At 53.2% G+C, this 24,751-nt stretch overlaps 7 protein-coding genes across 7 annotated transcripts; 3 read left to right on the top strand and 4 right to left on the bottom strand.

Moving 5' to 3' along the window:
• Positions 1–532: 532 nt before the first annotated feature.
• Positions 533–2,546, bottom strand: ETH_00007105 (uncharacterized protein; the record flags this gene model as incomplete). The annotated part of the gene is made up of 4 exons (XM_013376789.1): positions 533–619; positions 1,028–1,278; positions 1,624–2,207; positions 2,419–2,546. 4 exons carry the CDS (start codon positions 2,544–2,546, stop codon positions 533–535), a joined length of 1,050 nt encoding a protein of 349 aa, XP_013232243.1.
• Positions 2,547–2,701: 155 nt separating this feature from the next.
• ETH_00007100 (uncharacterized protein) lies at positions 2,702–3,211 on the top strand (the record flags this gene model as incomplete). Its single annotated transcript, XM_013376788.1, has 1 exon — positions 2,702–3,211. The coding sequence occupies one exon, from the start codon at positions 2,702–2,704 to the stop codon at positions 3,209–3,211; it is 510 nt and encodes a 169-aa protein (XP_013232242.1).
• A 403-nt stretch (positions 3,212–3,614) lies between these two features.
• Positions 3,615–6,669, bottom strand: ETH_00007095 (uncharacterized protein; the record flags this gene model as incomplete). The annotated part of the gene is made up of 5 exons (XM_013376787.1): positions 3,615–4,065; positions 4,343–4,500; positions 4,656–4,795; positions 4,932–5,299; positions 5,546–6,669. 5 exons carry the CDS (start codon positions 6,667–6,669, stop codon positions 3,615–3,617), a joined length of 2,241 nt encoding a protein of 746 aa, XP_013232241.1.
• A 1,841-nt stretch (positions 6,670–8,510) lies between these two features.
• ETH_00007090 (uncharacterized protein) lies at positions 8,511–11,144 on the bottom strand (the record flags this gene model as incomplete). Its single annotated transcript, XM_013376786.1, has 1 exon — positions 8,511–11,144. One exon carries the CDS (start codon positions 11,142–11,144, stop codon positions 8,511–8,513), a length of 2,634 nt encoding a protein of 877 aa, XP_013232240.1.
• A 655-nt stretch (positions 11,145–11,799) lies between these two features.
• Positions 11,800–13,992, top strand: ETH_00007085 (biotin-[acetyl-CoA-carboxylase] ligase, putative; the record flags this gene model as incomplete). Its single annotated transcript, XM_013376785.1, has 2 exons — positions 11,800–13,548; positions 13,882–13,992. The coding sequence occupies 2 exons, from the start codon at positions 11,800–11,802 to the stop codon at positions 13,990–13,992; spliced, it is 1,860 nt and encodes a 619-aa protein (XP_013232239.1).
• Positions 13,993–15,002: 1,010 nt separating this feature from the next.
• Positions 15,003–17,897, top strand: ETH_00007080 (uncharacterized protein; the record flags this gene model as incomplete). Its single annotated transcript, XM_013376784.1, has 1 exon — positions 15,003–17,897. One exon carries the CDS (start codon positions 15,003–15,005, stop codon positions 17,895–17,897), a length of 2,895 nt encoding a protein of 964 aa, XP_013232238.1.
• Positions 17,898–20,459: 2,562 nt separating this feature from the next.
• On the bottom strand, positions 20,460–23,648 carry ETH_00007075 (uncharacterized protein; the record flags this gene model as incomplete). Its single annotated transcript, XM_013376783.1, has 1 exon — positions 20,460–23,648. The coding sequence occupies one exon, from the start codon at positions 23,646–23,648 to the stop codon at positions 20,460–20,462; it is 3,189 nt and encodes a 1,062-aa protein (XP_013232237.1).
• Between the last annotated feature and the right edge of the window lie 1,103 nt (positions 23,649–24,751).

The following is a 24,751-nucleotide window of genomic DNA, read 5'->3' as shown; positions in this document are numbered from 1 at the left end:
AAAGAAGGCACATGCAAGATAGCACTTCCATAGTCAATGTGGACAGCTACTACTATTGCAGGTTCAGGACACTAGTGTGGCCTGGATGCCACCAAATACACTCTAAGAGAGCACAGAGCACTGATGTGGCTTGGAAACAGGCCGCAAAAGAAAAGCGCATTGCCTTCATGAAAGTATCTCTAGGCCAGACCATGTATACATCCGTAAGTAACCTAAATCGCCCTCACCAACACCACAAGTAGCAGTACTGCATCGCAGAGTTGATGCAAACATGTCCCGCAGGCGAGCAGGGAGGCGCTCGTAGTACTTGATGCTCCCACAGCTCTAAATGTGTGCCCTAAGATAAAAAATCGAGCTTGTTAGCAGATTTTGGAGCATTCGTATGTGCTAGAGAGTGAATATATTGGGCACTGCGCGCGTCCCTTCCTTGCGCTTGCTTAAGGATTACGTTGAAGGACACAAATTTGCTAGAAAAATAACCGAGTTCTTTTTCGCACTCGTGGAAAGTTTGGGCCTTAAACCGTGACGTGTGTCACATGACGAATTTTCGGCGGAGCAAACAAGCCTTCTGTTGCCGTCCTTTGGCTCTCTGCCATTCCTGAGAGTTGATGAAGAGGATCTGTAAGCAGCAACAGGCGACGCATCAGAAACATCAGCAGGCATCGCAGCTTCCAGTGAGACACGCCTGCATAAAGCAAGCCAAAATTTTAGAGATGCAAGCACTGATTCACGTTGTAACACTATTAAGGAAGCAAAGGTTCCTGCGTAGTGTGCGCGGACGAGGCAATAGCACTAATGATTGCAGTGAAAGGAGATGAAAAGCGTAAGAAAAAAGTCAAAAATTTTGTGCCGCCAAGCTTGCCGTTTCAATAGAATGTAAGAATACTTAGCATAAACGTGCTATTTGCGCACGTGATATTTGCGCACAAAGTTCAACGACTATGGTACAGAAATAGCTGACATAAAGGGGACTGGCCAAAGCAAAAGCTACACAATGAATGCAGCCCTATACCACTTGTCTTCTCACCTTGGAAACACCCAGGGCTCTGAAGGCTCTAAGCAGCAAATACTTGTATCCTGTGCTGTAATTTCTCTTTGCATCTTCAGGATTGGCACTGAGCGATAGCCCCTCAGTCTCAACCAGGAGCACTAGCGGTACTCCCTGGACCCAAAGGCACACCTCGGACAGTGGCCACTGATGCCCAAACTCCGGCGCAGCTGATTGAATAGCACCTTCCCCTGCTACACTCCACTTAAGTGTAGCATCGCTTGCCGCAACTGCAACATACGGAAAATAGCAGAAGTGACAGCAGCAGCTGCAGTTGCAGCATCGGCAGCGAACATGACTCGATGAATGGAAGACGCGCTGCTGTGTAAGGCGAAGCATGATAATGACCAAGAGAACGCAGCCCACAAATGTGGGCGAGTATCTGCTTATTTGTACGAAATAAGTATGTGTTTTCATACCATTAAACAATCAGACGCCTTAAGACAAAAACACAAACAGACAAAGCGAAAGAAAATAGAGGTGCACAGACTCAAACAGAATGTCACACACACACGCACACCGGCACAGAAACGGCACATAGCGATTGGAATGGCACTACAAATACTGCCCTTCACCTTTAACCTCTTCAAGAAGCTCCCGAAGAGAACTTTGTCTGCTCCCTCTCCATCTAATAACAGCGCCACAGTAAGCTTTAAAGCTTTGTTGTTGCGGCTGCTCCAGCGTTGTTTCCACCTGCGGAGCCTCAAGCTGCAGCAGCCGGCAAACCTGCTGCAGCAGAACTGCAGGATCGCAGTGGTTACGGTATGTGATACAATCAAGAGTAGTTAGAGTGAAGCTGTCTTCGCTCGCCGCTCGCCTTGCGGGCGCAGCAAGATCCCCTGGGGTCACGCCCGAACATTTAGCAGCAGCGTATGAGCCACTTGTGCTGTTCTGCGGTACTGCCCTTATCACAGCAATGTCTTTTATGCACCACGGCGCAGGTCCACCGGCAGCAAACTCGGAGGGGGCTGCCGCTGCCACCTGGAGTAGTTGTTGGTCTAGGGAGGGGACCCCCTCATCTGCAGCAACGCAGCCATGGACTCTGAGCGGCATCTGCGCCAAGGCCATGTTCAGAAGGTTGGAAAAGAAAGGCTTATGGTGCATCTCCGCCACAAGAAACGCCCAGCAAAGATGTGACAAGAACAGAGGCTCCAGATGTCTGCAAGAGAACGGCACAGAGGCGCGGAGCCAAGCAACATTCAGCTTGGCTAGCCCTAGCGACGATGCGGAAGCATAGAGGGAGGCATGCGTAACCCACACAAAACTACGCAATAAGGAAAGGCTCACGTTGCCCAACAAGATAAGCATTCGGGCACCTCTCACACAGCACCAGCGACAGCAACAGAAGCCGCATGCATGAGCAACCGCACCTGTCCGAAGCAAGAAGTCCCGATGCCGGTTTCTTTCTGTTGTATCGGTTCTCCACAAATCGGAATGCACGAGAGAACAACACTGGGTGTATATACACCGCAACAGACAAAGGAAAAACGCAAGTCATAGCGTCTCTCAGACTTCGGAATAAATTTAGTTCTCCTTCCACGCTGCTGCACCACAGCTTCGGCAAATCGAAAGCAAACAGCAAAAGCATCGGTTCAATGAACTTTCCTGCCCATGTGGATGTGGCGCCTAGCGCTCCTGCAGACGCTGGCAAAAATGCTGGTGAAGAGCTTAACGCTGTTGATATCACGCTTGCTGCCATTGCTGTCGCAGCTCTGCGCGTTAATGCGAGCTTTATGGGTGCGGAGTGCGGTATTGAGTCATTTTGATTCCCTAGCATTACTAGACCGCAACCGTTTTATATTACACACACACGAACATGAATCCTGCCTAAGGGGGCACCTGGACTATTGGCATGGGCAGAAAGGAAAGGCGCGTAAGGGCCTGTATAAACTTAAGCCTCTGGAGGACGCTCAGAGAATCGATGAGACTAGACCTGCTGTAATTTGCGGCATTGCTGCAGCTGTCGCTGCCTATGTTGCCTCCGCTGCAGCTGCTTTTGCTGGAGTTAGCATTGTTTTGAGTCCTGCAGATACTGTCGGAGATGTGCTGCAACAGCAGGTGAGGATAATGGCCCTCGACTCTGGAAAAGGCATCGAGACAAATAAGCCACAGGGTGAAATTGACGCTGTATTCAATCTCTGCAACAGCAGGCACACACGTTAAGCAGCGGCTACAAATGGTTATGTCCTCACAGCGAAGGCTTCAGTTTGAGCTGCAATATATCCTTGCAGTGCACCCCTTCTTCTTGAACTAAGCCAGTACCTACCGTGTTTCCTTGCTTTGAATTCGTGTGCTAGCCTTCTAGCAGCTTACTCCGTATCTTTTGTCGCGGTTTCTGCCTTATTTTGCTTTTCTGTGTACCGGGCTCCCTACGTGTCTACAAAAACTGCTCTCTATAATCTGAATATTTATCTGCTTGCGCGCGGTCCTTCGTATCCGTCTAGTTTTGTCTTTGTTTCTCTCTGTTCGTCTCTGTCTGTGCTTGCCTTTTTTCGTCCCGTCGATGTCTGTGCCGATCTTGTCTACCTCTGCTGCTAGTCACGCATTCCCGGCTGCTGCACCGTGTCTACGCCGCCGCGGTTTGCTCTAATGTCCTAAGGCGGCCCTGTCCAACTACTAGTGTCTTTCTGTTAATGCTGTTGACAAAGTCCCCATCCCTGGTGCTCTCAACGCCTAGCGTGAAATTGGGCTCACCTGTATAGCGTGCGGATAGCACAGACTCTATGCGAGGAACAAGAGAGCTTTGCAGCCCGTGAGAGGCCAGACAATCAACCACATCAACTAAGTCGTGCAGAGGGTGCACAAGCGACAGAGGGTCCCCAGCTAGGCTTGCGCTCTCCGCCAGCTTTGCCGTTGCAGTGGCCGCTGAGCTTGCTGAAATAGCTGCACCCGTGTGCGTGACTGCGCACGATATATCCACTGGAGCTGTGGCCTCAAGGGCGCTCACGAGAGATCGCGTGAGAGATCCGTATTCCTCTGGAGTATCTGTGGACCGCCTCTCTACAAAAGTAGCAACGCTGCAGATGTAAGCGATGACACGGACAGATAGCTACCCACGTCCGCAGCAGTTGCAAGAGTCGCAGCATTAGCAGAGAGCAGAAAAGAAAACGCTGGAAGCAGAAAGTGAAGGGAAAAGTCAACAGCAACGGCGGAAAGCAGCAACGTCGACGGCACGAGAAACGTCAGCAGCACAACGACCACGGCAGCAGCACGAGAGCCGCCTATGAAATCGTCACCAAGGCTGGCAAGGGCATCATCATAGTCCGTGTATGGTGCCTCGGTTCTCATTTGTACCAGCAGAGCTGCTGAGGATCTAAAGTAGGAATAATACGCGTCAAGAGCCGCGCGGCGCCTCTGGAAAGAAGGCATAGCTGAGGGTCACTCAAGGAAGGATTGAGGTGCTTCGTCAGCCGCAGCATCAGCCGTAGCTGGTAGTAATCCATTTGCTTCAACTGCACAAACGAACGAAAAATCCTTGGCTCTTGATCACGCTTAATAGGAGGGAGCATATGCTGCAAGTATGGCACGGTGTACCGGCACAGCTCTCAACTCTAGGGAGTAGGAGAAAAACATGCAGAGGCGGCAGCTGCACGAGATAGTGACTCACCAAATTAAGCAGCCGAGGAGCTGCTCGCAGATAAAATTCCTTCCACTCTGTGCAGAAGCGGTAAAGACCGGCGCAGGCCAGTAGCAAAGAAGGAGCAGACATAGAGTTCACGGCTTCGAGCGCCCTTTGAAAGCTCATATCTGTAGTGCCATCACACCCCAAAGGCTAAAGGCCTCATAGACGCCCGACAGAGAAGCAGCTCAGCAGCAACTGCAGTGATAATAAACGTTCTCGGCAAGTTCAACAACCACAACAAAAGCCATAGTAGCAAAGTACCTATCCAGCGTCTGCAGCGTAGGCCCATGCGTCCGCACTCAAAGAGATATAGGGCAAGAGAGTCGGCGTCAGCAGCAGCAATGTGGTCCGTAGACACCACTTGCAGCAGCTTTTCGCTAAACAGCTGACAGCGACCCAGCGCATGAAGACACCGTATGGTCGCCTCTGCTGCTACTCCCGCCTCTGGTGCTTGTGATGCAGGTGACCGTGCCGTTATTGTGGTAGCAGCCGTTGCCTCTGCAGAGGCTGCCAGAGATGCCTCTGCTTCACACTGCCGCACCAGTCCATCTTTCTTCTGTTGCTCCTCCAGTTGCGGGTTTAGCTGGCCCTGGCGGCGTTCACGCGAGAGCCGAACGCGCTCTAGAACGCTGCAGCACATAAGTCCAGAAAATGAAGTAGATGCTCAGAGCTACCCAGGCATGTACATGGTGCAACAATGCAAGCGCTGAAACCGTAACTGCGACCGCAGCAGCAAGAGGAGCCAGCAACCTTACTGCTACTCCTCAATATCTGGAACGACGAATGGCAAAAAACTACATGCATGCTCAATCAACTCATTGAAACGCGCACAGCAGCCGCAGCCGCAAAGACAACGGCAACCGCAGAAAACATACAGAAGCAATGTTGGCACAACGTCTCGCACTGAGTGCTTCATTTGCATTTCTGCGAGTAGTGCTACCGCCTCTGCTGCGCTGCAGAGAAGCCCCAGCACCGCTGCATCCACATCCTGCTGCGGTAAACAGTGCACAGCGGCTGGCGTTCCTGTTAAAGCAGAAGAGTTTTCTTCGAGGTCCTCAGTTGGCGACCCTCCTGCTTGCTGCAAGGCCTCCGCAGCGTGGCGCAAGCGCCGCAAATCCTTGGCAACCTGTAGCTGCCAAAAAGCAGCAACTTCTGCAGCAGCAGCTTCGATGCTGCTGCTACTGGTGAGAAGGGACGCTGCCCCTCCTGCTGCTCCTACATAAGGCACAGACGCTGTTGCTGCTTCCTGGACTCCTTCGGGCGTGGGTGACGGACTTAGTCCTCGTGTTGCCTTTGCTGCGTGCACTGCCTGAAGCAGCAGTATGTAAAACGGAGACCCCAGGTACTTCCACGCCCGCTGCTGCTGCTGAAGCTGCACCGGGGCAGTGCGGGCAGCGGCCCCAGCATCATTAACCGTGCTTGCTGCTGCTGCTACTGCTGCCGGCGTTGCGGGTGTAGCTGGCTTAAGTAGCCTGCCGTGCACTGCGTCTGTTACGTCATAGTTGTAAGTAAAGGGCTTAAGTGTGTCTTCTGCTCGTTCCACCGCCGCAGAGAAAGAAGAAAGAGCCCCTCGTAGTGCAGTAACTCCCCGAAACTGCTGCGTGCCCCCCTCCGCTGCTCCTACTAGCTGCGCGAGAAAAGTTGAGGCATTCAGGACAGCAGTAGCGACGCCGGAAGGGCCCTCTTCCCCCTCTGCTGGTCTTACAGATGTAGGATAGGTCGCTTCAGCTGATGAGCGAGCTGAAGCAGCATCAGCAGTACCAGCGGTAGCGCAGCTTCTGATCTTTGGGAAAACCCCGATCTCAGAGATACCTGGAAGTCCTGGGGCTGCTTGGACTCCCCTTTGAGCTGAAAATGAGAGGGCATTAAAGTGAAAACCCCGTGAATACTTGTGGCTCTTCCTTTGGCGAGAAAGGCTCACATGAGGCCCGACAAGGAATCGGGACCCTCTTGGAAGTAGACGGGGATCCCCTAGGGGACCCCAACGTATAGGTGGCATTCAAATTGCACTAAGTATGCGACAAATAAGCAACTGAAATGGCTACATAATAACAGTGGCAGCGAATCGAACAGAGGGATCGCAGGGGGGCCCCACAGATTGTTTGAGGTCCGTCTTGGGGGCCCCCAGTGTTTTGTGCTATCTGCGTGGAGCTTTATGCTGTACGCGCTGATCAGAAACGCAACAGAAAAACACATGACATAATCATGGGATAGAAAATAGATACCAAAAGTAGCAAGACATTGGAAGGGGGGCTCCCCTTCAGTGGGCTCCTGATCCCCCGGATGTGATGCTTCAGGTGACCCAGTCATGACTTTTGTGTCCCTCGCCCACTTTTTTCTTCCTTCTTTTCCCTCAAGCCCCCAAATTTTGTTCTAACTGTTTTTGAGTAGGTAGTGTTCCCAACATGGGGAGCGAAGGCCCCATTGAAGACACAGCTTTCTTGTTTCAGGGACTCTCGCTGCTGCTCGTGATGTTGCTGCTTTTGCCAACAGTGAAGCTCCCATAAGTGCAACAGCCGCCACTTAATCAGTACAAAAGCTAGGAGCCAGCCTTAGGTCGGGCTTGAGTTAACTAATGCTGCGTAGGCAGGGCAGCCCGACACCAACAACAGCAACGGGACGAGCCCGGAAGAGGTGTCCTTGGGGGCCAAAGGTATGCTGTTGATGGGGTGAATATACGCACGTCTTGAGAACAAATGTGCGAACGAGTCATCACAATTTCGAGTCACAGCAGGTAGCTGGAGCTCGCCACACTGGCTGCCTGCATTCCCTAAGAGTGTTGTTCAGTGTTGCTCTTGCGTGCTACGATGACGATGAAAGATATAACTCGGAGTTCTATAGTAAGGCTTTACGTTGCCATAGGCGTCGCGTGATGAAGCACGGATAGGATTAATTCGAGTTTTTGGAGGAAAAGTGCGCCTGCCGTAGAGCCCAACGGTGTCCCACAATAGGGAAACAGAAAGAGGGCTGGCAGCTTGATATGAACCAAGAACGCCTTGGACACTAATCACGTAACTCATCCCAGAAGCAGAAGTTGAGGCAGTCACCTGGTCTGCCATTTCCTGCAGTGGCTTTGCCTTGCTAGAACGTGTCCTCGCTGGAAAGGGACGGCACACACTATGTAAGCTGTTAACACGAAAATATCAAAGAAACAGGCGTAGGAAGACGGGCGCAGCGCCCAGTGCCCCGTAGATGCAAATATACTATACTTCGAGCGGCTGCAATGGCAAGCCACAATGCCACAGTGCGGGCTGTGTGCTGCTGAATGTACTTGTCCGTATGCCCAAGTTTATTGCAAGGAAAAACATAATAACTAGTTGCATGAGCACAACCAGTGTTTGTGGACAAGGTGTCCCTTGCATTGTGGCCCTCTGAAACTGGCCGGAGCTCTTGCAGGTGCGCTGTGTGTCTGCCGCTGCTCCCGTGACTGCGTGCGGAAGTAAATTACTGTGCGGACTCAATGACTTACAAAAAAATCACCAAATAACCAAAAAACACAGCAACAACGAATCCGCTGGACCAAATAGACGTATGCAAAAGATACAGATTCAGAGCCGCCGCTGCTGCCGCTTTCGAAACCAATCCTATTGTTTTTGTTTCTGCTACTGAAAATTCCCGCATTTCAGCAAACTTACCAGAGCAAAGAAAAGCAACACATGCTTCTCTCTTACTGCTTTTCCATAACGAAAACTCATTGGATCGCTTCAGCAGAAACTGCTGGGCGGAGACATACGAAGAACCGGAGCCAAGAGACGCAAGTAACAGCAAAAGCCCGCAGATAGGAACAGAACCGAAGGAAAACAAAAACAGGCACAGAATACACATTTGCGGCGTATCCAACTAAGAGAAACAGCGAAGCTCCGGTAGCCCTGGACGGGGGGCAACATTTGCCTTAAAACCCGATGCCTCTTGCTGCGACTCAGTGTCTTTGCTGATGCTGCTGCCATCATTGCTGCTGCTGCTCCTGCTCATTTTGGCGGGCATTTTGGGACCCCCAACTGCGGTATCTTGAGAAGGTGCACTATAGAACGTACTGCCAGCAACAAGGGGCACGGCACCGGGGGCCCCAAGGGCCCAGGCTCGCTCAGCATCTGCAGCTGCTGCTGCTACCCCACTGTTCCCCAGTAAATCCTCTTCAGGCAAAACAACTAGAAACGGCAAGCACGCTGGCAGTTGGTTTTTCTGTTGTCTGACACAGCTTGTGCTGCTGCCGGAGCTCCCTGGTGTTACTGCCGCTGCAAACGGGTTTGCGGCAGCAAGCCATGTCGCGACTCTCTTGCTGCTGCTGTTGCTTGTGTATCCTGGAGCACTCACAAGCTCTCGGACTGCAGCCGCCGCACACTGAATTGCAGTGTCCGCAGCAGCAGCGGCCGCAGCGGCACCAGATAGGGGTGGGCCAAAATGTTTCTGCTCCATGCATGCAACCACAGCAGATGCTTCCATGAGCTGCTGTAGCGGCTCTGGAGATGAGTCGGCAGCAGAAAAGAAACGGCGCTGCGATGCAGCAAAGAGCAAGAGATCGTATAATCTCACGGAAGGGTGGGAAGCCAGCACAAAAGAACGCCACGCAGACAAAGATACCCAATGGGATTTCACGGGGCAGTTGCAGCTGCAGCCAACGGCTGCAATACGCAGCACGTCTGTAGAGGTAGTGCTGCTGCTGCTGTGCTGCAAAGGAGGAGGGTCTGAGGCGGCTGCAGCCCACGCGGCTGCTGCTGCTGCCGCTGATGAATATGCATCATGTGCACCCACGCCACCGTCTAGCCGCAGTGTTGCTGCTTCTGTTGCTACTTTCGAGCTTCTAAATACAGACAGAAGCTGCAGCGCTGCCACCGCTTCATTCGTAGCAGCCTTTAAGATGGAAGCCGAGACGCAAGGGTCGCCAGCTGTTGCTGCAGGCTCTGTCGCCCCTGATATATCTGCTCCTCCTCCATTTAGTGCTGGTGCTGTTTCTGCTGTCGGTGCTTGGGGCACACAGTCGAATGCGTGCCTATAGCTGCTACAGAGACAACCAGCAGCTGCTGGGAGGAGGGCTCCCTCGCTCTGCAACTGCTGCTGCAGCCAGACCAACGCAGCAGCCAAAGAAGAGAATCTCAGCCGGGGCTGCTGTTTTTGCTGCTGTCGCTTGTTGGCCTTCTTACGTTGCACCTTCAACGCGTGCGGTAGCGATTCAAGGGTTACCTGCTGCTCACAGAAGCTTGTTACTTCTTCCAGCAGTAATACTGCAGTGTAAACAGCGATACGTGGCCGCTGCTGCTGCTGGTGCAGCTGCTCCCTGTGCACCTTCTGCTGGCGCTTCCTTGGCACATTTCGTTGTTTTTGCTTTTCATGTTCCTGCTGCTGCTTTGCCTGTACATTCTTCTCTTGCTGTACGTGATTATGGTGCTGCTGCTGCTGTTCCTGGTTGTACTGTTGCTTTCTTTCCATTTTCAGCTGCTGCTGTTGAGGTGGCTGTTCCTGGTTCTCCTGCTGCTGTCGCTGCTCCACGGTATGATTCTTCTGTCCTCTGGTGGGAAAGTCCTCCTGCATGCATTCTCGCTGCTGCTCATGCTTTTGCGCCTCCTCTTCTGGGTGCTTCTGCTGCAGTTGCTCTTGCTGATGCTGCTGCTCTTCCTCTTGCTGCTCCCTCTGCAGTTGGTTCCGCAGCTCCGGCATAGGCGGTTGAAGCTGAGACTGCTTTCGCGGTTTCTTGGAAGCAACAGCATTACAGGCCCTCACTGGTGCGTAGGGCACCGCGTAGGGCAGTAACAGCCGCAGTGGCAGCTGCAGCGGCAGCGAAGGCAACGACCGCTTCTGGTGCTGCTGCAGTAGGTCTCCCACTGGATCGTCTGTGCAAATACATCGAGCGGCAGCAGGTAAAGCAACAGCTTCTATGTCTGCCCCTAATGCACCACAAGGCCCAACTGCAGATTTTGAGGCTGCAGGAGGTGAAGTTGCTGCTGCTTCTACAGCCCTAAGCGACGGTGCTTCTTCAGGTTCTGGAGGCGCTTTTGCTTGGAGAGGCGCAACTAGACGTGTGCTGGCGCGCGTTGAGCCTGTGAGGGGCATCCCAGCTCCGCCATCCGTTTTAACTCCTGTAGCTGCTTCCATTGTGTTTTCTGCTATTGCATTTTCCGCTGCTGCGGCTGCTTCCGCTGCATCCCTGCGCAAGTCTTCTTTCTTGGATGCGTCTGAGCTCTTTTCTCTACCGATAAGATTATTCATCCCTAGAAAGGGCCAAATATGTGATTGTGCCTTTGCAGGTACTCCTGATGTAGTTGCTTCTGCTGTGGCTGTCGCCTCCGATGCACCTCTAAGTGCTGGTGCTACTGCTGCTGCTGCTGCTGTAGCCGCTACTGCTGTGGTGGTTCTTTTCGTTGCTGTTGCTGTTGGTGCAGCTGTCGCTGTAGTGGCTGCCGCTGCGATTCTGGTGCTGCTTCTGCACTTGATAAACCCCTCTGTAGAGCACTCGTTTGTTGTCAAAGACGAGCGCATTCACGGGATGCTCACTATCCCTCGTTTCTGCAGATGCATAGGCCCGTTGACCAGAAATACACCTGTTGCAATTGCCGCAGCTGCTGCTGCTGCTAAACTGGTCTCGCAGCAGGAGCAAGAAACCTAAATTGAACTTCGACTCGGCTAGCCCTTAATTTCAGTGCAGTTGGTGCGGTTGCCGCTACTCAGACAAGCTCCACGTAACGGGCAGGGGCCCTTCTCATGACTCGAAGCTTGCTGCAGCAGCTGCCGCCACTGCTGCTGCTGCTATTGTGGCTTCTACACCAACGTAGAAAATGCGAGGTAGTATTCCAAAGATTTGGCGGAGCGTAGTACTTGCTAGCCTGTAGTTGATGCTACACCCAGTACTGGGAGGCGGTTCTCGTTCGCCCCCCATTGGGGGCCAGCAGCTGCGGTAGCTGCAGCAGCCGGTGCATTTGCATTCGTGTTGCAGCAGCAACGAAAGGTCATCCCAATTTTCAATTTATTTTGAAGCTGCTTCTCCAATGTTCAGGCGTTAGCCCTAGGTACAGAGGCAGGAGAGCAGCAGACAAGGCAGGTGCGGCGGAGACAGCCGGCTTCTGCGACTTGTGCTGCTGAAGCTTCTGCACGCGGAAGCATCGGCAAAAAGCCATGAAATGGGCGTCTCGTGCTGATGCCTCGACACGAGGAAGGATGTCGCGGCGTGTACCGTGCAGGAACAGTAGAGGCAGCACCACCAACAGCAGTCGCAGCGCCCACAGCACCACTGCGGCTACACAGTTGCAACGGGATAAAGCTTTCTTGGCTGCTGCTTCTGCTGCTGCAGCATCTTTGCACTCATGAGGTCATCTGCAGCGTCATCTCCCCTACGCGTGGACGCAGCAGTAGCGGCAGCAGCAAGACAATCGCTTTCCCTCTCCTTGGGCTTACTTCCCGGGGTACTTCCCCATGCGGTTTGCAGCTTAGCCCACATACTGAGCAGCAGCAGCAGCTGCAGGCTCTGCTGCACTGCAGCAGGCGCGACGCTGCCCCTAGTTTTTCCTTTTTGAGGCCTCGACCGAACAACGCTGTTGTTTCGTCGAATTACCACGCAGCAGCAGCTGCAGCGGTATCAGCAGAAGCAGCAGCTACAGCAGCCACAAGAGTTCGCCCGTTGGGAGCATCAGCGCAACAGCCGCATCGTCAGATCATGCAGACGCCACGGGCAACCCCACATAAAGCAGCAGCAGCAGGAGCAGCAGGAAACGGTCTCTGCCCGGCAGGAGCAACAGCAGCAGCAGCAGATGTCCCAGTATCTGCAGCAAAGGTTCGCGATGTGTGGAGGCCATCTTTGAATGTCACGGAGCTATCATTTTTCTCTCTGGACTCAACGCAAAAGTGGGCGGAGCGGCATCTAGACGAGTTGGTGTGCGCACATCTCCTGCCGCATCTGCAGCAGCAGAAGCAGCAGCAGAAGCAGCAGCAGAAGCAAGCGCTAGCTACTGGGGGTCACTGTCTATGTGTCACTGCAGCAAAGCAAACTGCAGGAGTAGGGACTCGTCGAGGAGACACGGGGGAGGAACGGCGCTGGGTATCTGCTGCTGGCAACTTGCATGCAACGTATCTGCTGCCGTGGAAACAGAATCAGCAGCAGCTGCTGCTGCACTTGCCCTTCGTTGCAGCGCTGTCTGTACAGCGTGTGCTACAACACCTGGGAGTGAAGGGCTCTAAAATTAAGTGGGTCAATGATGTCCTCGTAAACAATAAGAAGATTGCTGGGGTTCTCTGCCAAAGCACGAACCGCACAGTTGCTGCTGCTGCTGCTGGGAACAGTACTAGTGAAGCACCTGCAGCAAAAACGCCACAGCTGCAGTCGGTGGAAGACATGGTTGTTGTGCTTCTGGGCATCGGCATAAACCTCGCCGCCCACCCCAAGGAGCACTTCGAGGACTGCTGCTACCAGGGCAGCACAGACGTGAAAGAGGCCTTGCAGCAGCAGCAGCAACACCAAAAGCGCCGTCAGCAGGTGCTCCTGGAGCACTACAGTGATTTAGTTATTTGGCCACCTCAGTCTTCTCTCCTTTTAGCCCCCAATTGCAGCAAGAGCAAAGCTGAAGACAGCAGTGATGGCAGCATTGACGTGTCTGTTGAGAAAGTGCTGGACTTGCTGCACGAAGAAGTGGGCGAGGTGCTGCTGCTGCTGCAGGAGCAGGGCTCCGCTCCGCTGCTTGCTTCTGTGGATGAGCACTTGGCGTACAAAGGCGACCGTGTGTCGGTGATCCTAGAGAAGCAAGAGCAGCAAGAACTGCTGCTGCATCAAAGACACAAGCAGCAGCAGCAGCAGGGGAAGTACAGCGGCATATTGGAAGGCCTCGACTGTGATGGCTCTTTGCTGCTGCGGCTACCTGACGGCTCCCAGCGGAGCTTCTCCTCTGGGAGACTCGTAAGGGGGAGCCCTCAGTAATAAGCCCTAGTTTGCCTTAGACAATTGTACTGTCATTTATAGTACTTCGGCTTCGCAGCACTGCACGGAAGCCGGCAGAAATGGAACGCCAGCAACAGGCATGAAAAGACGAAATGCATTGGTTCAGACAGAAAGGACCATACAAACAATATGAAGTGCAGGTGAGTAGAGTCAGGAAGAGACCTCGAAGAACAGTGGCGGACACATAGAGAAGCCAGCAGGGGTAGTCATTAAATACGTGGAGTTCAGTAGTTGTTTCTAGCTGCCTAACAGCAAAAGAGCTTTGTGTCACCGCTTATCATGCACCTACAGGGCAGCACAGACGTGAAAGAGGCCTTGCAGCAGCAGCAGCAACACCAAAAGCGCCGGCAGCAGGTGCTTCTGGAGCATTACAGTGATTTAGCTGTGCAGTTGAAGTTTTGAAATTTTACAAGAGGTTCAGTGGGGTTAAGGTAGCGGGTGGACACATGACACTGGATATAGAATTAGCCAAACGAGCGGAAGGGACTATGGCCCATAAGCGCTGCAAAAAATTCTTAAATGCCTTCTATAAGCTCCGCATACTCCAAGGGGCGCCGTCCCAATGTTGGGTCCATGGAGAGACGCTTAGTGTGCTCGGGCTGCGCAGTACGCCGTACGGCGAATTGAGTACGGCCATGATGACATAACAGGAAAAAGTTTACTGCATAGGGTAGGTCTTGCCTCTAGTACGAAGCTCCGTCTCTTGAGGCTCCGAATTTCATTGGCTGCTGTCACAGCAGCACCGCTATTAGCCCTTGCTGCTGTAGGCTGCGGTTGCTATTCAGCATTGCTGACATTGTTTCAACGCTCTTCTTAAAACCCTTGAGCGTGACATTTCTACCTTTCTCCTTTCAGCAAGCTCAACAGATAAAGAATACGAAGGTCACTTGTGTCGCCCGGAGTCTGGACGGCTTTGATGCAGAGAAATCATCGCTAAATCCTCCCTCTAAGCATCTCATTTATTCAATATCAGGTAAAAAGTCGAAGTCCTTTCCAAGAATTGTCATCTTTCAATGGCGTCTGGGGAGGCACATGGGGCCCCACAAAACAGCCCTACTCCCTGGCTCCCTTGAAGGGCCTAGCAGACCTAGAAGCCAGCATGAAGCTCTTTTGTATTGGAAGGTCTGTACCTGTGTGATTTAATGTGACATGTGGGATATTGTATGGCAGGCTCCCTTACTCAAGCAGAGACGGACTCGTATGTTCCAGTTGCCGCTAGTGCTGCTCCTTCAGCTCATGCAGAGCAAAAGCTGCGGCAGGCATTGAAAATATTGCAGCATCACACAAGCAATCACAGAAGAATTACACTGAAGGCAGCTGCAACGGGAGCGGGAGCGGCAGCAGTGTCGGCGAGAGCGGCAGTTGTTGCTGGAGCAGTGGCCTCAGCAGAGTAAGATCGGTACCCGCCGGACATGCGAACCTCAAGGCACAAGCTGCACCTTCTTCTTCATCTGGCGAGGCAGCAGAAACGCAAGCTCCAGAGCAAGAGCAGCAACGGAGGCGAAAGAGGCAGCAACAGCAAATGCGCAGTACCAGGGACTCCACACCTGCCAACAGTGGCCTTAATTGGCAACTGCGGTGACTGCTTCTTAGACAGCAACTGCAGCGTCAGCAGCAGTAATAAACATTCAAATCCCTGCAGCAAACAGGATAGCATCCGGCCGCTACGCCACACTCTCGTCGCCCCACGTGAACAGCAGCAACAACTTCTGCAACAGCTATCCACAAAGAGAAAGAAACTCCAGCACCGGAAGTGGATAAAGGGGAGGCATTTCGTGCTTGGCCGCTGCGGCCACCACCGTCTGCTGCAGGCAAGGCGCCTCGCGAGTTTACAACTTCTTTGGTCCACCAGCAACGAGCAGCAGCAGCGCCATAGCAACAGCAAAAAGCACGGGAGCAGCAACTATACAAATGAGACATTCAGGGAAAACAATGGCAATGGACAAATTAAACGGAGGAGGAACAGCAGCAACAACTCCGACAACAGCTGCAGCCGACGCAACTTCAGCAATGGCGTGAGCAACAACAGCGGCAACACGAACAGCAGAACGGTCACCGTTGAGAAAGCCAACTCAAGCCCTGTGCTAGAGCCTGCTCCTAAGTGCGCGTTTACAAATATTGAGTTTGAAACTCGAGCCTCTCAAGCTTTGCAGCGCCTGCCAGATCAAGAGAAGTACCAGGAGCACGTGCAGCAGCATCAGGTGAATCAGCGCAACGTGCAGCAGCAGCAGGAACGGCACATGCAAGAACACCAATGCCGGCAGCAGCAAGAGCGCGAGGAAATTTGCAAGGTGAAGCCTTTCATAGAAGGCGTTTCGGGCGGCTTCGGCCTTTCAAGTACAAGTGGTTCTAGGCGGCATCAGCAAAAACAACAGCAGCAGGATCAGCAACAGAAAAAGCAAGTTGAGCAGCTGCTGAATCCTTTAATAGACCCATTGGAAGAAACTGGAAGCAGCGCAGATGACAGCAGCGGCACAGGAGAGCTTTACAACTACCAGCAAGATCAGCAGTTACTGCTGCAGCAAACGCCCGTTTGTTTGCAGCGGCGCCACACAGAAAAGTCCTCCGTACATCGCTTTCAGCAGCAGCAGCAGCAGCAGCAGCAAGTGTCTGAGCTGGCAGCAGATCCTGAAGAGGTCCGCCGCCGTCAGCAGCGGCTACAGCGAGATTGGGGCAAAGAGCCTATCTTCTGTAGGATTCCGAGTCAGAGCAAACACCGACCGACTTTGCGCGAGCTAAAGGACAGGCTGGAAAGACTCGTGCAACAGCAACGACAGCACAACGAGCTGCAGCGACAGATGCAGTGCCACCAGGGAGAGAAGCAACAGCAGCAGAAAGCACAAGAAGAAGGCGATGTGAATGATAGCGATCCACAATTGTGCTCGGCTCAGATGTTGCAGCAGCAAGCGGGCAGCTGCTGCTTTGGTGGCAACGAACACGGGAGCAGTCAACTGTTGGCAGGCCAGTTGCTGCTGCGGCAGCGTAGGCAGCAGCAGGAAGCGTGGCGGCTACTATGGCGCGACTTTGCGCAGGAGGAATTTCGAGCGCTGCGGCAGTATTGCATTGCGCAGCGGCAAAGCGTCTTGAAAGCAGCACTAACAGTGCCGGCAGCAACGGCAGGGGCAGCAGAGTCAGCAGCAAGAGGTGACTGTCCCACCGAAGTATCTCCTACAGCTCTAGAGGCTGAAGGAGCAGCAGACGCTGTAGCAGCAACAGTTGCAGCAGCAGCAAGCACACCGGCGGCAGGAGTAGACAGCGCGGCAGCATTGAAAGCACGTGCGGCCCCAGCTGAAGGAGATGCTGTTGCTGTGGATTCAACCAAATGCCAGCAATTGGATGTGGATGGATTCCTGCTGCAGCTGTTGCTGCGGAATCTTGCAGCAGCCGCTGCCGCAGCTGATACGGCAGAATCTGCTGTCTGTTGTGCAGCACTGGAAAGATTGCTGCTGCGGAAGTGCGTTGCACGAGCAACGAGTGGGGCGTCAGCAGATACACCTGCTGCTGCTTCGACAGGCTTCCATACGCTTCTGCATCAAGGCCTGGCCTTTCGGCTACTTCTCACTACAGCAGCTGGAGCTGCTGCCCTCAGCACTGCCAGCAGCAGCATGGGATCCAGCCTCACACTGGTTACTCGCATAGAAAACCAACAGCAGCAGCAGCCACAGCCGCATCAGTGTCAACAGCAGCAGCAAAGCGTGGCGAGTTGGGCTCGACGCCTAGCCACAAGCCTGCGGCTGCGGAATTTCAACCGAGCTTTCAAGTTGCTGCAGTTGCTGCAGCAGCAGACATCCCGGGAGCATTGTTCCGTAACCAGCTGCAACGGGAACACGTGCCACATGTGCTGGAGTAGCTCGGAAGGACTCGAAAAAGAACCTCCTGTGGGCTCTTGTTCCGTGCAAGGGCAGCAGCAAGCAGAGGAACAGCACTTGCAGCAGCAGAAGCATTATGGGCGACGGCAGCCCCAACAACACGGTGCACAGCAGCAGCAGCACAAAAGCATACTAATTGACTTGTTTTTGGCATTGCTGCCGCTTCTACGCTCGGCTTTTGTTGAGCTACTGCTGCAAGCAGGACCTCAGAAGCACCGTGAAGTAGCGGCGGCAGCAGCAGCAGCTGCTGCTGCTGCCGGGAATATATCCACTGCAGCTCAAGATATCATCCCTCACATGGTCAATCCTTTGCATGGTGAACTGCTGCCGAAGCAGCATCAGCAGCAGCTGCTGCTGCAGCAGCAGGAGCGCTCTAAGGCTGACGCTGTCCTGAAAAGCCTCCCCTTAAGTGTGCGGCGGCAACTGTTGCTGCTTTAGTTAACTTGCTACAATTGTTTTGGTTTTAGTAAGATCTGCTACTGTTGATTTTAGTGGGATGTGTCACTGCACCAGCCGCATTTGCTGCATCCACTGCAGTTGCATCGAACTCCGTGGATTTTGGAGACAGAGGCATTTACCTAGACGTAAGAAGCAACTCTTCATGGATCTCTTTTCAACTTCCAGGCTAGCCGGCTGCACTGGTTGATCTTCGCTGAGTGTCGAAGCTCTTTGAAACGCTGAGGGCGACCAAAACTTGCAACGTTTCGGGGAAGGGAAGCGAGTACCAGAGGTCTGGCACGCTGGTTTGCGAGGCGTGAGGGTAGGGATCTTGGAGCGACGACTGCGTGTAGATAATAGCTATGCGACATTTTATCCAGCTACATATGCCATGGGAAGAGTAAAACCAGTATAGCTACGAAAATCTGTGTTTTTGAATAGCACGCCCCTAGCAGTTATGGAACGGATCCAGAGCGTGGAGGTGTCCGCCCTGGAGCTGCAGACATGAAGGGCGTTACCATCCTGGTGGGTGCGAACATAAGCTTAGCCAATGTCTGTACCTCAAAAAATGCATTTAGCTTAGTGGCTGAGCACTGCTCGCGATCAAGCAGGACAACCCATTTTGCGTTTCTGCCGCGAAGCGAGCTTCTATGATTACGTACTATCTCATGCGTTCATTGATGTTTCTCTAGTTGAAGGGCCAACCGACACCAAGAAAAGTGCCTAGAGAGCGCTAATCAGTGACCCTGTGGCTGGGTTGCACATCCAAGTGCTGACATATGAAGGACGTCGAAGAGTTGAATTGCGGAAGTCGATTCACAACCCCTGCGACAAGAGCTCTTCGTGGCAGCATGTATTCACACAGTGCAGGAACTTACTGTTGCCTCGCCAAGCAGCGACCCCTTGGGGCCCCTTGCCCGCAGGCCAGCACCCAGAGGCTTTTGACATTTCCCTTGATCGTGGCCGCTCTCCTAGCAGCAGACGTGCCCGAAAGGAACTACCACTGCAAGACGAACTAACTATGCCACCTGTGACTGCAAAGGGAAACGGAGCTCCTGGACAGCGAAATGGAGCAACTTATAGTAACCATGTGCTGATTGAATAAGTGTGAAGATGCAGTCACAAGGAACCCCTTAAAAAGCAGGCTAGTGTAGCTCATCGCGCCATTATAGTACGATTGGCGCGGAAAAGCGAGCTGCTGTGAGGTGCGCAGCTTACGCGAGCGCACGCTACCAGTGACAATGGCCATGTGCTTTTGCAAAAATTGTATGAATAATTAACTCAATGTCAAAATCTGGTTTAAAATGGTGGAAGGGCTGAGTGTGGGGTCACCGCGAATGCCCACGAATGAAGCTCGCTGCTGAACCTGTCTTTGTATCCCCGTGGGACAGCTTGCAGAGCTCCCACGGGCTTGCGTTCAAGAATTCCTGTCTCAGGTACTTTTGACGATCTATAGAGAGCCCTGCCTCCGCGTCCACTCAACCTTAAAAGCCGTGCTTCTGGAGCTGCTGCAGTTGCTGCTCTGAAGCTACTGCGGAGAATGAAAAAAACGGCAAGACGGGCATCAGTCCTGCGGGCAATGGTGGCAATAAAAACGTGCAGTATTGACAGTGGCACTGGCAGCCACAGCACTCGCGGCGTCAGCAGCATGAACACCGGCACCAACAGCACATGGCTCCTGCGAGCCTCAAGGCTGAAGCTGTACATCTTGCAAACAGCAGGCGGGGCAGCGGGGCAGCAAATTCTGGGGCAGACGTAGAGGCATCTGGCGCAGATATGCAGCACCGGGGACTCCACATGCCCTGATTGCGGCCTTAGGTGCCCAGGGCAGCAACATCTCCCGCTGCAAGGGAAGCTGCAACATCAGCAGCAGAAAGTACTCGAACAACGAAGCAGTAATGATGCTGGCCATTAATTTGAGTGTTAGCTTGCTGCGCTATCTGAACAGCAGCAGCGCCAACGATAGCCAACCCCAAAAGACCAATACTGCCATCAGTTCCAGCGGAGGCAATGGCCCGTTTGATGCTTCGCTTGGCCGCCTGCTGCAGGCGAAGCACCTCGCGGATGTGCAGCCTCCTCGCTGCACAGAGAACGGTATCAGCAGAACATGGCAGTGGAAGAGCAGCACCAATCGGAAAAGCCACAGCTACTGCACCACCAATTGCAGTAGCTCTCGCAGGGGGGCCGAGGTATGCCCCATATTCTACAAGACCTTGACATGTGCCTGGCGATAGGAAGCTTCTGCTGCGTTTGGTGATACTTCTGCTTGATTCTGATGGCGCCAAAAATGCCGCTTTTGCACCTGGTAATTTGCGACCACTGCTGCTTTAGCGGCGATCCTGGTTTAGCTGATGCTTGTGCCGATGCCGCTTGTAGTTATGCTACTGCCAATGCCGTTTCTTCTGGCTCATTTGGCTTTGGCGTTGCTGCTTCCAATGCCTTTGTTGCGTTGCTGCAAGCTTTGCAGGCGCTGAAGCTTTGGTCTGTGCAGCTGACACTGTCACTTATTGAGCTTTCCCCTTAGCTTGCGATAGTAAGAGCGCCTGCTTGGTCACATGTTGTTCATTCTTCTTTTCTATTTTCCTCCACAGGGGCTTCTCCAGCGGCGCCACCTGCTGCCGCACCTTGGCCTAGCTGTTCCACAGATTCTGCCTGTTGCATCGGCAAGCCCATTTGAGGACGCTCTGGCGATCCCTGTTGCTCCGCAGGAAGCTCTGCATCCGCTGGCTGCTCTTGGCCTGTTGAAGTGTACTCCCTTACCGTGAAGCGCGGGATCTGCAAATCCCCCGCTGCTGCTCCACCTCCAATGCCCTCGGCTGCTGTTTCACCCAGCTCTCCCGAAGCCAGGGGCCGCTCCAGTAACTTTTCTGATGCCTCTTGTGCGTCAGATGCTGGAACCCTTTCTGCAGGCATCTGCAGCTTTGCTTGTTGGAGTGCGTACTGCTCCTCCTGCTGCTGCTGAGCTTCCTTTTTCTGTCCCGCTTTGTCAGGTGTTTCTGCTGATACACCTGCATTCTCGTCGGCCTCTCGCTTGTCACCCGGAAGCACCATGGCTTCCTCGGATGCAGTCGCATTTGCCGCTACATTACCTGCGTCTGGTGCTGCTGCTCCTGGAATTGTGAGGCCCTCTGCTGTTTCCCCAGCCGGTGATGCTGCTTCCGCAGGCGCTTCAGCTGACCCTGGTTCTTGCTCAGTGTCAAGGCGCAGTCGCTCTTCTTGTGGAGGAGTGGGTTCTTGAGTTGGCTCTGACTCTGGCTCTGCTGTCGCCGCCGCCGCTGGTGGCGTTACATGGCCTACAGGGTATACATTGTCTTGCTCTGCTAGTGGCGTTAAATTGTCTGCAGGGTGTGCATTGTCTTGCTCTGCTTCCTCCTCAGAATTGTGAGAAGCCGCCGCAAATGCATTTGCTGTTATTCCTTCGTTTCTCCACATGGAGCCGCTTGGCGCGGGTATTCCTGCACTCCCTTCAGTGCGTGCTGCTGCTGCTGCTGCTGCTGCCGCGTCTCTTGCGTGTTCTGCTATTGCTTCTTCTGCATGGTCAGCCTCGTCGAGCTTCGGCATCTGCACTACAGATTCCTCAGAAGACTCATCTTCTTCTTCCAACTGCACCGTTGGCCCCCGTGTGTGGTCCAGATCTAAGTTCGGCAGCGCCCCAAGCGGCCCCAGCAGCACCGTTTCCAGAATGCTGTGAACCAGCTCAGCGCTTCGGATGAGTTCGCTGGCCATCAGAGCAATGGCAGTCAGGTCGTGAGCTTTGGAAAGCACTGTTGCTGCATCCCGTTGCACGGCCTGCTGCTCCCTCAGCAAATCCGCCACATGGTGAACCCCTTCTGCTCCTACCATTTCTTGGGCCTTGGACTGCAGCCGATCGACTGACACAACAGCCTGCTGCAGTATCGCCAGCAGCTGCAGCTCCTTGTGGAGCATCGAAATGCTGCTCAAGTTCTCGCTGAGCTTGTAAGATATGTCGTCTGCCTCTTCTGTAAAACTGAGCACATAGTCTACCGTTTCGGCTTCGTCTGCTTCTTCTCGTATGTTACGTAGCGTCTGCAGCAGAATTCTGGCTTCGTGCTCAAGTGAGTGAGCCTTCTTTTGGGCCGCCTTTAGCCTCTCTTGAGGCATCCAGTTAATGGCCTGTAGCGCAGTCGATTGAATATCAATCATCTCTCCTACTTTATGTATCTGCTGCACCTGATGCTCGCCTCTTTTGCAGACGCTGTCCAAAGTTCCCGCAGTAGCAGCAATTGCACTCTTAGAGCGCCCCTGCAGCGTGCGGACAGCAGCAGGCGACTGTTGCATCTCGCTCGTGAAATCCTCGAGCACTTTGCCTATGCGGCTCGCTGCCTTGTGTGCGGCGTGTCGAGCAGTTCCGATCTGCCACGGGTCCGTGGCCTCCTTCAGCATGATCACCTGCTGCTGCAGCACGCAGAATGCACCGTTCAGGCCATTAAGCTGCCTCAACAGACTTTCCAGCAGCCCCCGATCCTTCGCGGCCGCCAGCTCCAGGGGTACCAGGGAGGCATTCATGGGGACGTCGTAGTCGTTCGGCGCTTTGATGCCGCTTTGGAATGCTTCCCTCAGTGTTGTGAGCACCATCATTTCTGCAACATTTTTCTTGAGCATGAGCTCGGCTGCTTCTTGCTCCCACTCTATTGCTGTGCTCGTTTGGTAGACAGTAACTGCCAGCTGCTCCAGCATTTCAGTGGCAGCGTAGAGCTCAGACCTCGCCATCAGGGTGTGGCGGATTGACTGCATTATGTTGCAGTTTTGCTGCATTGAGGCCTTGTCGATGCTCGACTGGAAGAGCGGCTGCTGCTGCAGCTGGAGCTGGCGTGTTGCTGCAACATGGAGCAGCCGATGGGCAGTGCTGGCCGTGTGGAACACACAGGTGCGCCACGCCTCTATGAACTCTTGATTCGCAAACGGCTTCAAGTCCGAAAGGTAGCGCTGCTCTATGTTTGTCACGGGCTGCATATGGGGAGCCGCCTCCACCTCTGCTGCTGCTAAGTTGTTCGTGAGGACTTCCATTTGCTCATAAACGCTTTCGACTTTCCTGTTTGCCGCTGCAAATGCTGCAAGAGCCCCGATATCCCCTTTGGCTGCTGCCTCTTCAGCTGTAGCAGCAGCCAACATGCGTTCTTCTAGCTGCATTATCAGTACCCAAGCCATAGGGACCTCCATCACGTTCGCCAGGGAAGACGCAGCAGGCAGCAAGGCCTGCAGCTCCTGCAGGCGTTTCGACTCCTCTGAAAAGCTCACTCCTGTGAGCTTCTCCATTTCACGCTGGCGTCTTTCATCCGTTGCTCGACTCCTTCCAAGGCCCTTCTTTAAGCCCTTTTTTATGAGGTCTTTCCACGGAGCAGCACCTGAAGCCAGCGCCCCCCCGACGACAAACGCCAGCAACAAAGTAAGCCCCACTCCCCATAACTTGGTGCCTCGTACGGCCGAGCCAGTGGCAGCAACGCCTTCCGGTGCCTCTAGCGCAACAGAAGTGTTGCCAGTGTGCAGGTTTGCCGCTGCACCGTAGCTACTAGGAGCCGTCCCTCCATGAAGCCCTGGCCCCAAGGGGATTTGAACGGATAAGGAGTAGTCTTCAGCTTCATTCTTCGCCGCTGCAGCGGCAGTTATGGTAGACAAAAAGTACAAACAAAGGAGAGCGCCACACAGCTGGGCCGGGAGAGATAATTTGGGGATACGAGGAGCTGCCGCTGTGGGGCAGGGGGAAACAGAGAGCTTTCCGTAGTTCTTCATTTTAAAAAGAAAAAGTGAACTGTATTTCAAGTTGTTGCTCGGAGCTTCGCTGCTGCGTGCGATTGCTCTTAGTTACCGATTGACATCGCGTCTGCGTGGCTAGGGCCTGGAGACGATTTCGGTGTGGACAGGAGAAAAGAGCCCGTTTGCTCAATATTCAATCCTAAAAAGGTGTATCCTGTATGTGAGCTCCACATAAAACAAAGGAGAGCAAACATAGAAAATGGAATGTTATTCCTCTTCAGGGGCTGCTGCCACTCGCCTTCTCTATGTCGTGCGCAAGAGTCTGGGGGGTGCCGGGCTATTTTACACGTTTAAAAGACAAAATTTAAGTGTAGCGTACAAAATGGAAAAAAAGGATCCCACTTTTTTTCGCAAAGAATCAGAAATTCAAAATAGAGTGAACGAGCGGGGCTAGTGGGAGCGGAAGCAGTTCCCCTCGTCCGCTCCTGTTGAGCGTTCACCAAAATTTCTTGAATATTTGGCTGAAAACGTTAAGATTATGGACTATCTCTTTAGCGTGTGCACATTTACACAATAACTGTAGAAGTTTTCCCCCTAATAAAACTCAACAATAACATGCTACCCTACAGCAAGAGCTGCCAATGAGCACTGCACTGGTTCTGGTTGGTGCTAGGCTAGTCCCCGCAAATTTAGCAAATCCGAAGATAATAAGACGAGGGAAATAAAACTATGCTTCAAAATTTATATGCCCGCTGAAGATACCGGCAGCGAGCGATCTGTGGTTAAGCGACTCCATGAGCACCGCCCTCCAGAAGCAGTTTGCACTGCTCAGTATAACAAGGGTGCACGTGGCCACTTCTAAGAGGCAACACATACAAAAAATAATAATTTTAATTAAAATGTTATTTAATGTATGAAAATACAGAAGATCTGAGGTTTTCCACTTCAAATAGGCACAGTTGTCGTGCGCATTGACTGTCTGTCCCAATGCTGGAGTGCTGAAGCGCTGGACACTGCAGTGGTGCCCGAAATTCCCTCATAGTTGTAAGCTACGTTTCAACGTACGCAGCAGCTATTGTAATAATTTTAGTCTAATCCATACTGGTGAGAAAATGATGCCCTGAAGGTGGTGAGACCCT

This window comes from Eimeria tenella, genomic scaffold, assembly GCF_000499545.2.
Source record: "Eimeria tenella Houghton genomic scaffold, Eth_scaff40, whole genome shotgun sequence".
Lineage (NCBI taxonomy): Eukaryota > Apicomplexa > Conoidasida > Eucoccidiorida > Eimeriidae > Eimeria > Eimeria tenella.
Note: the sequence above shows the minus strand (reverse complement) of the source record. Positions and strands in the feature narration are given on the sequence as shown.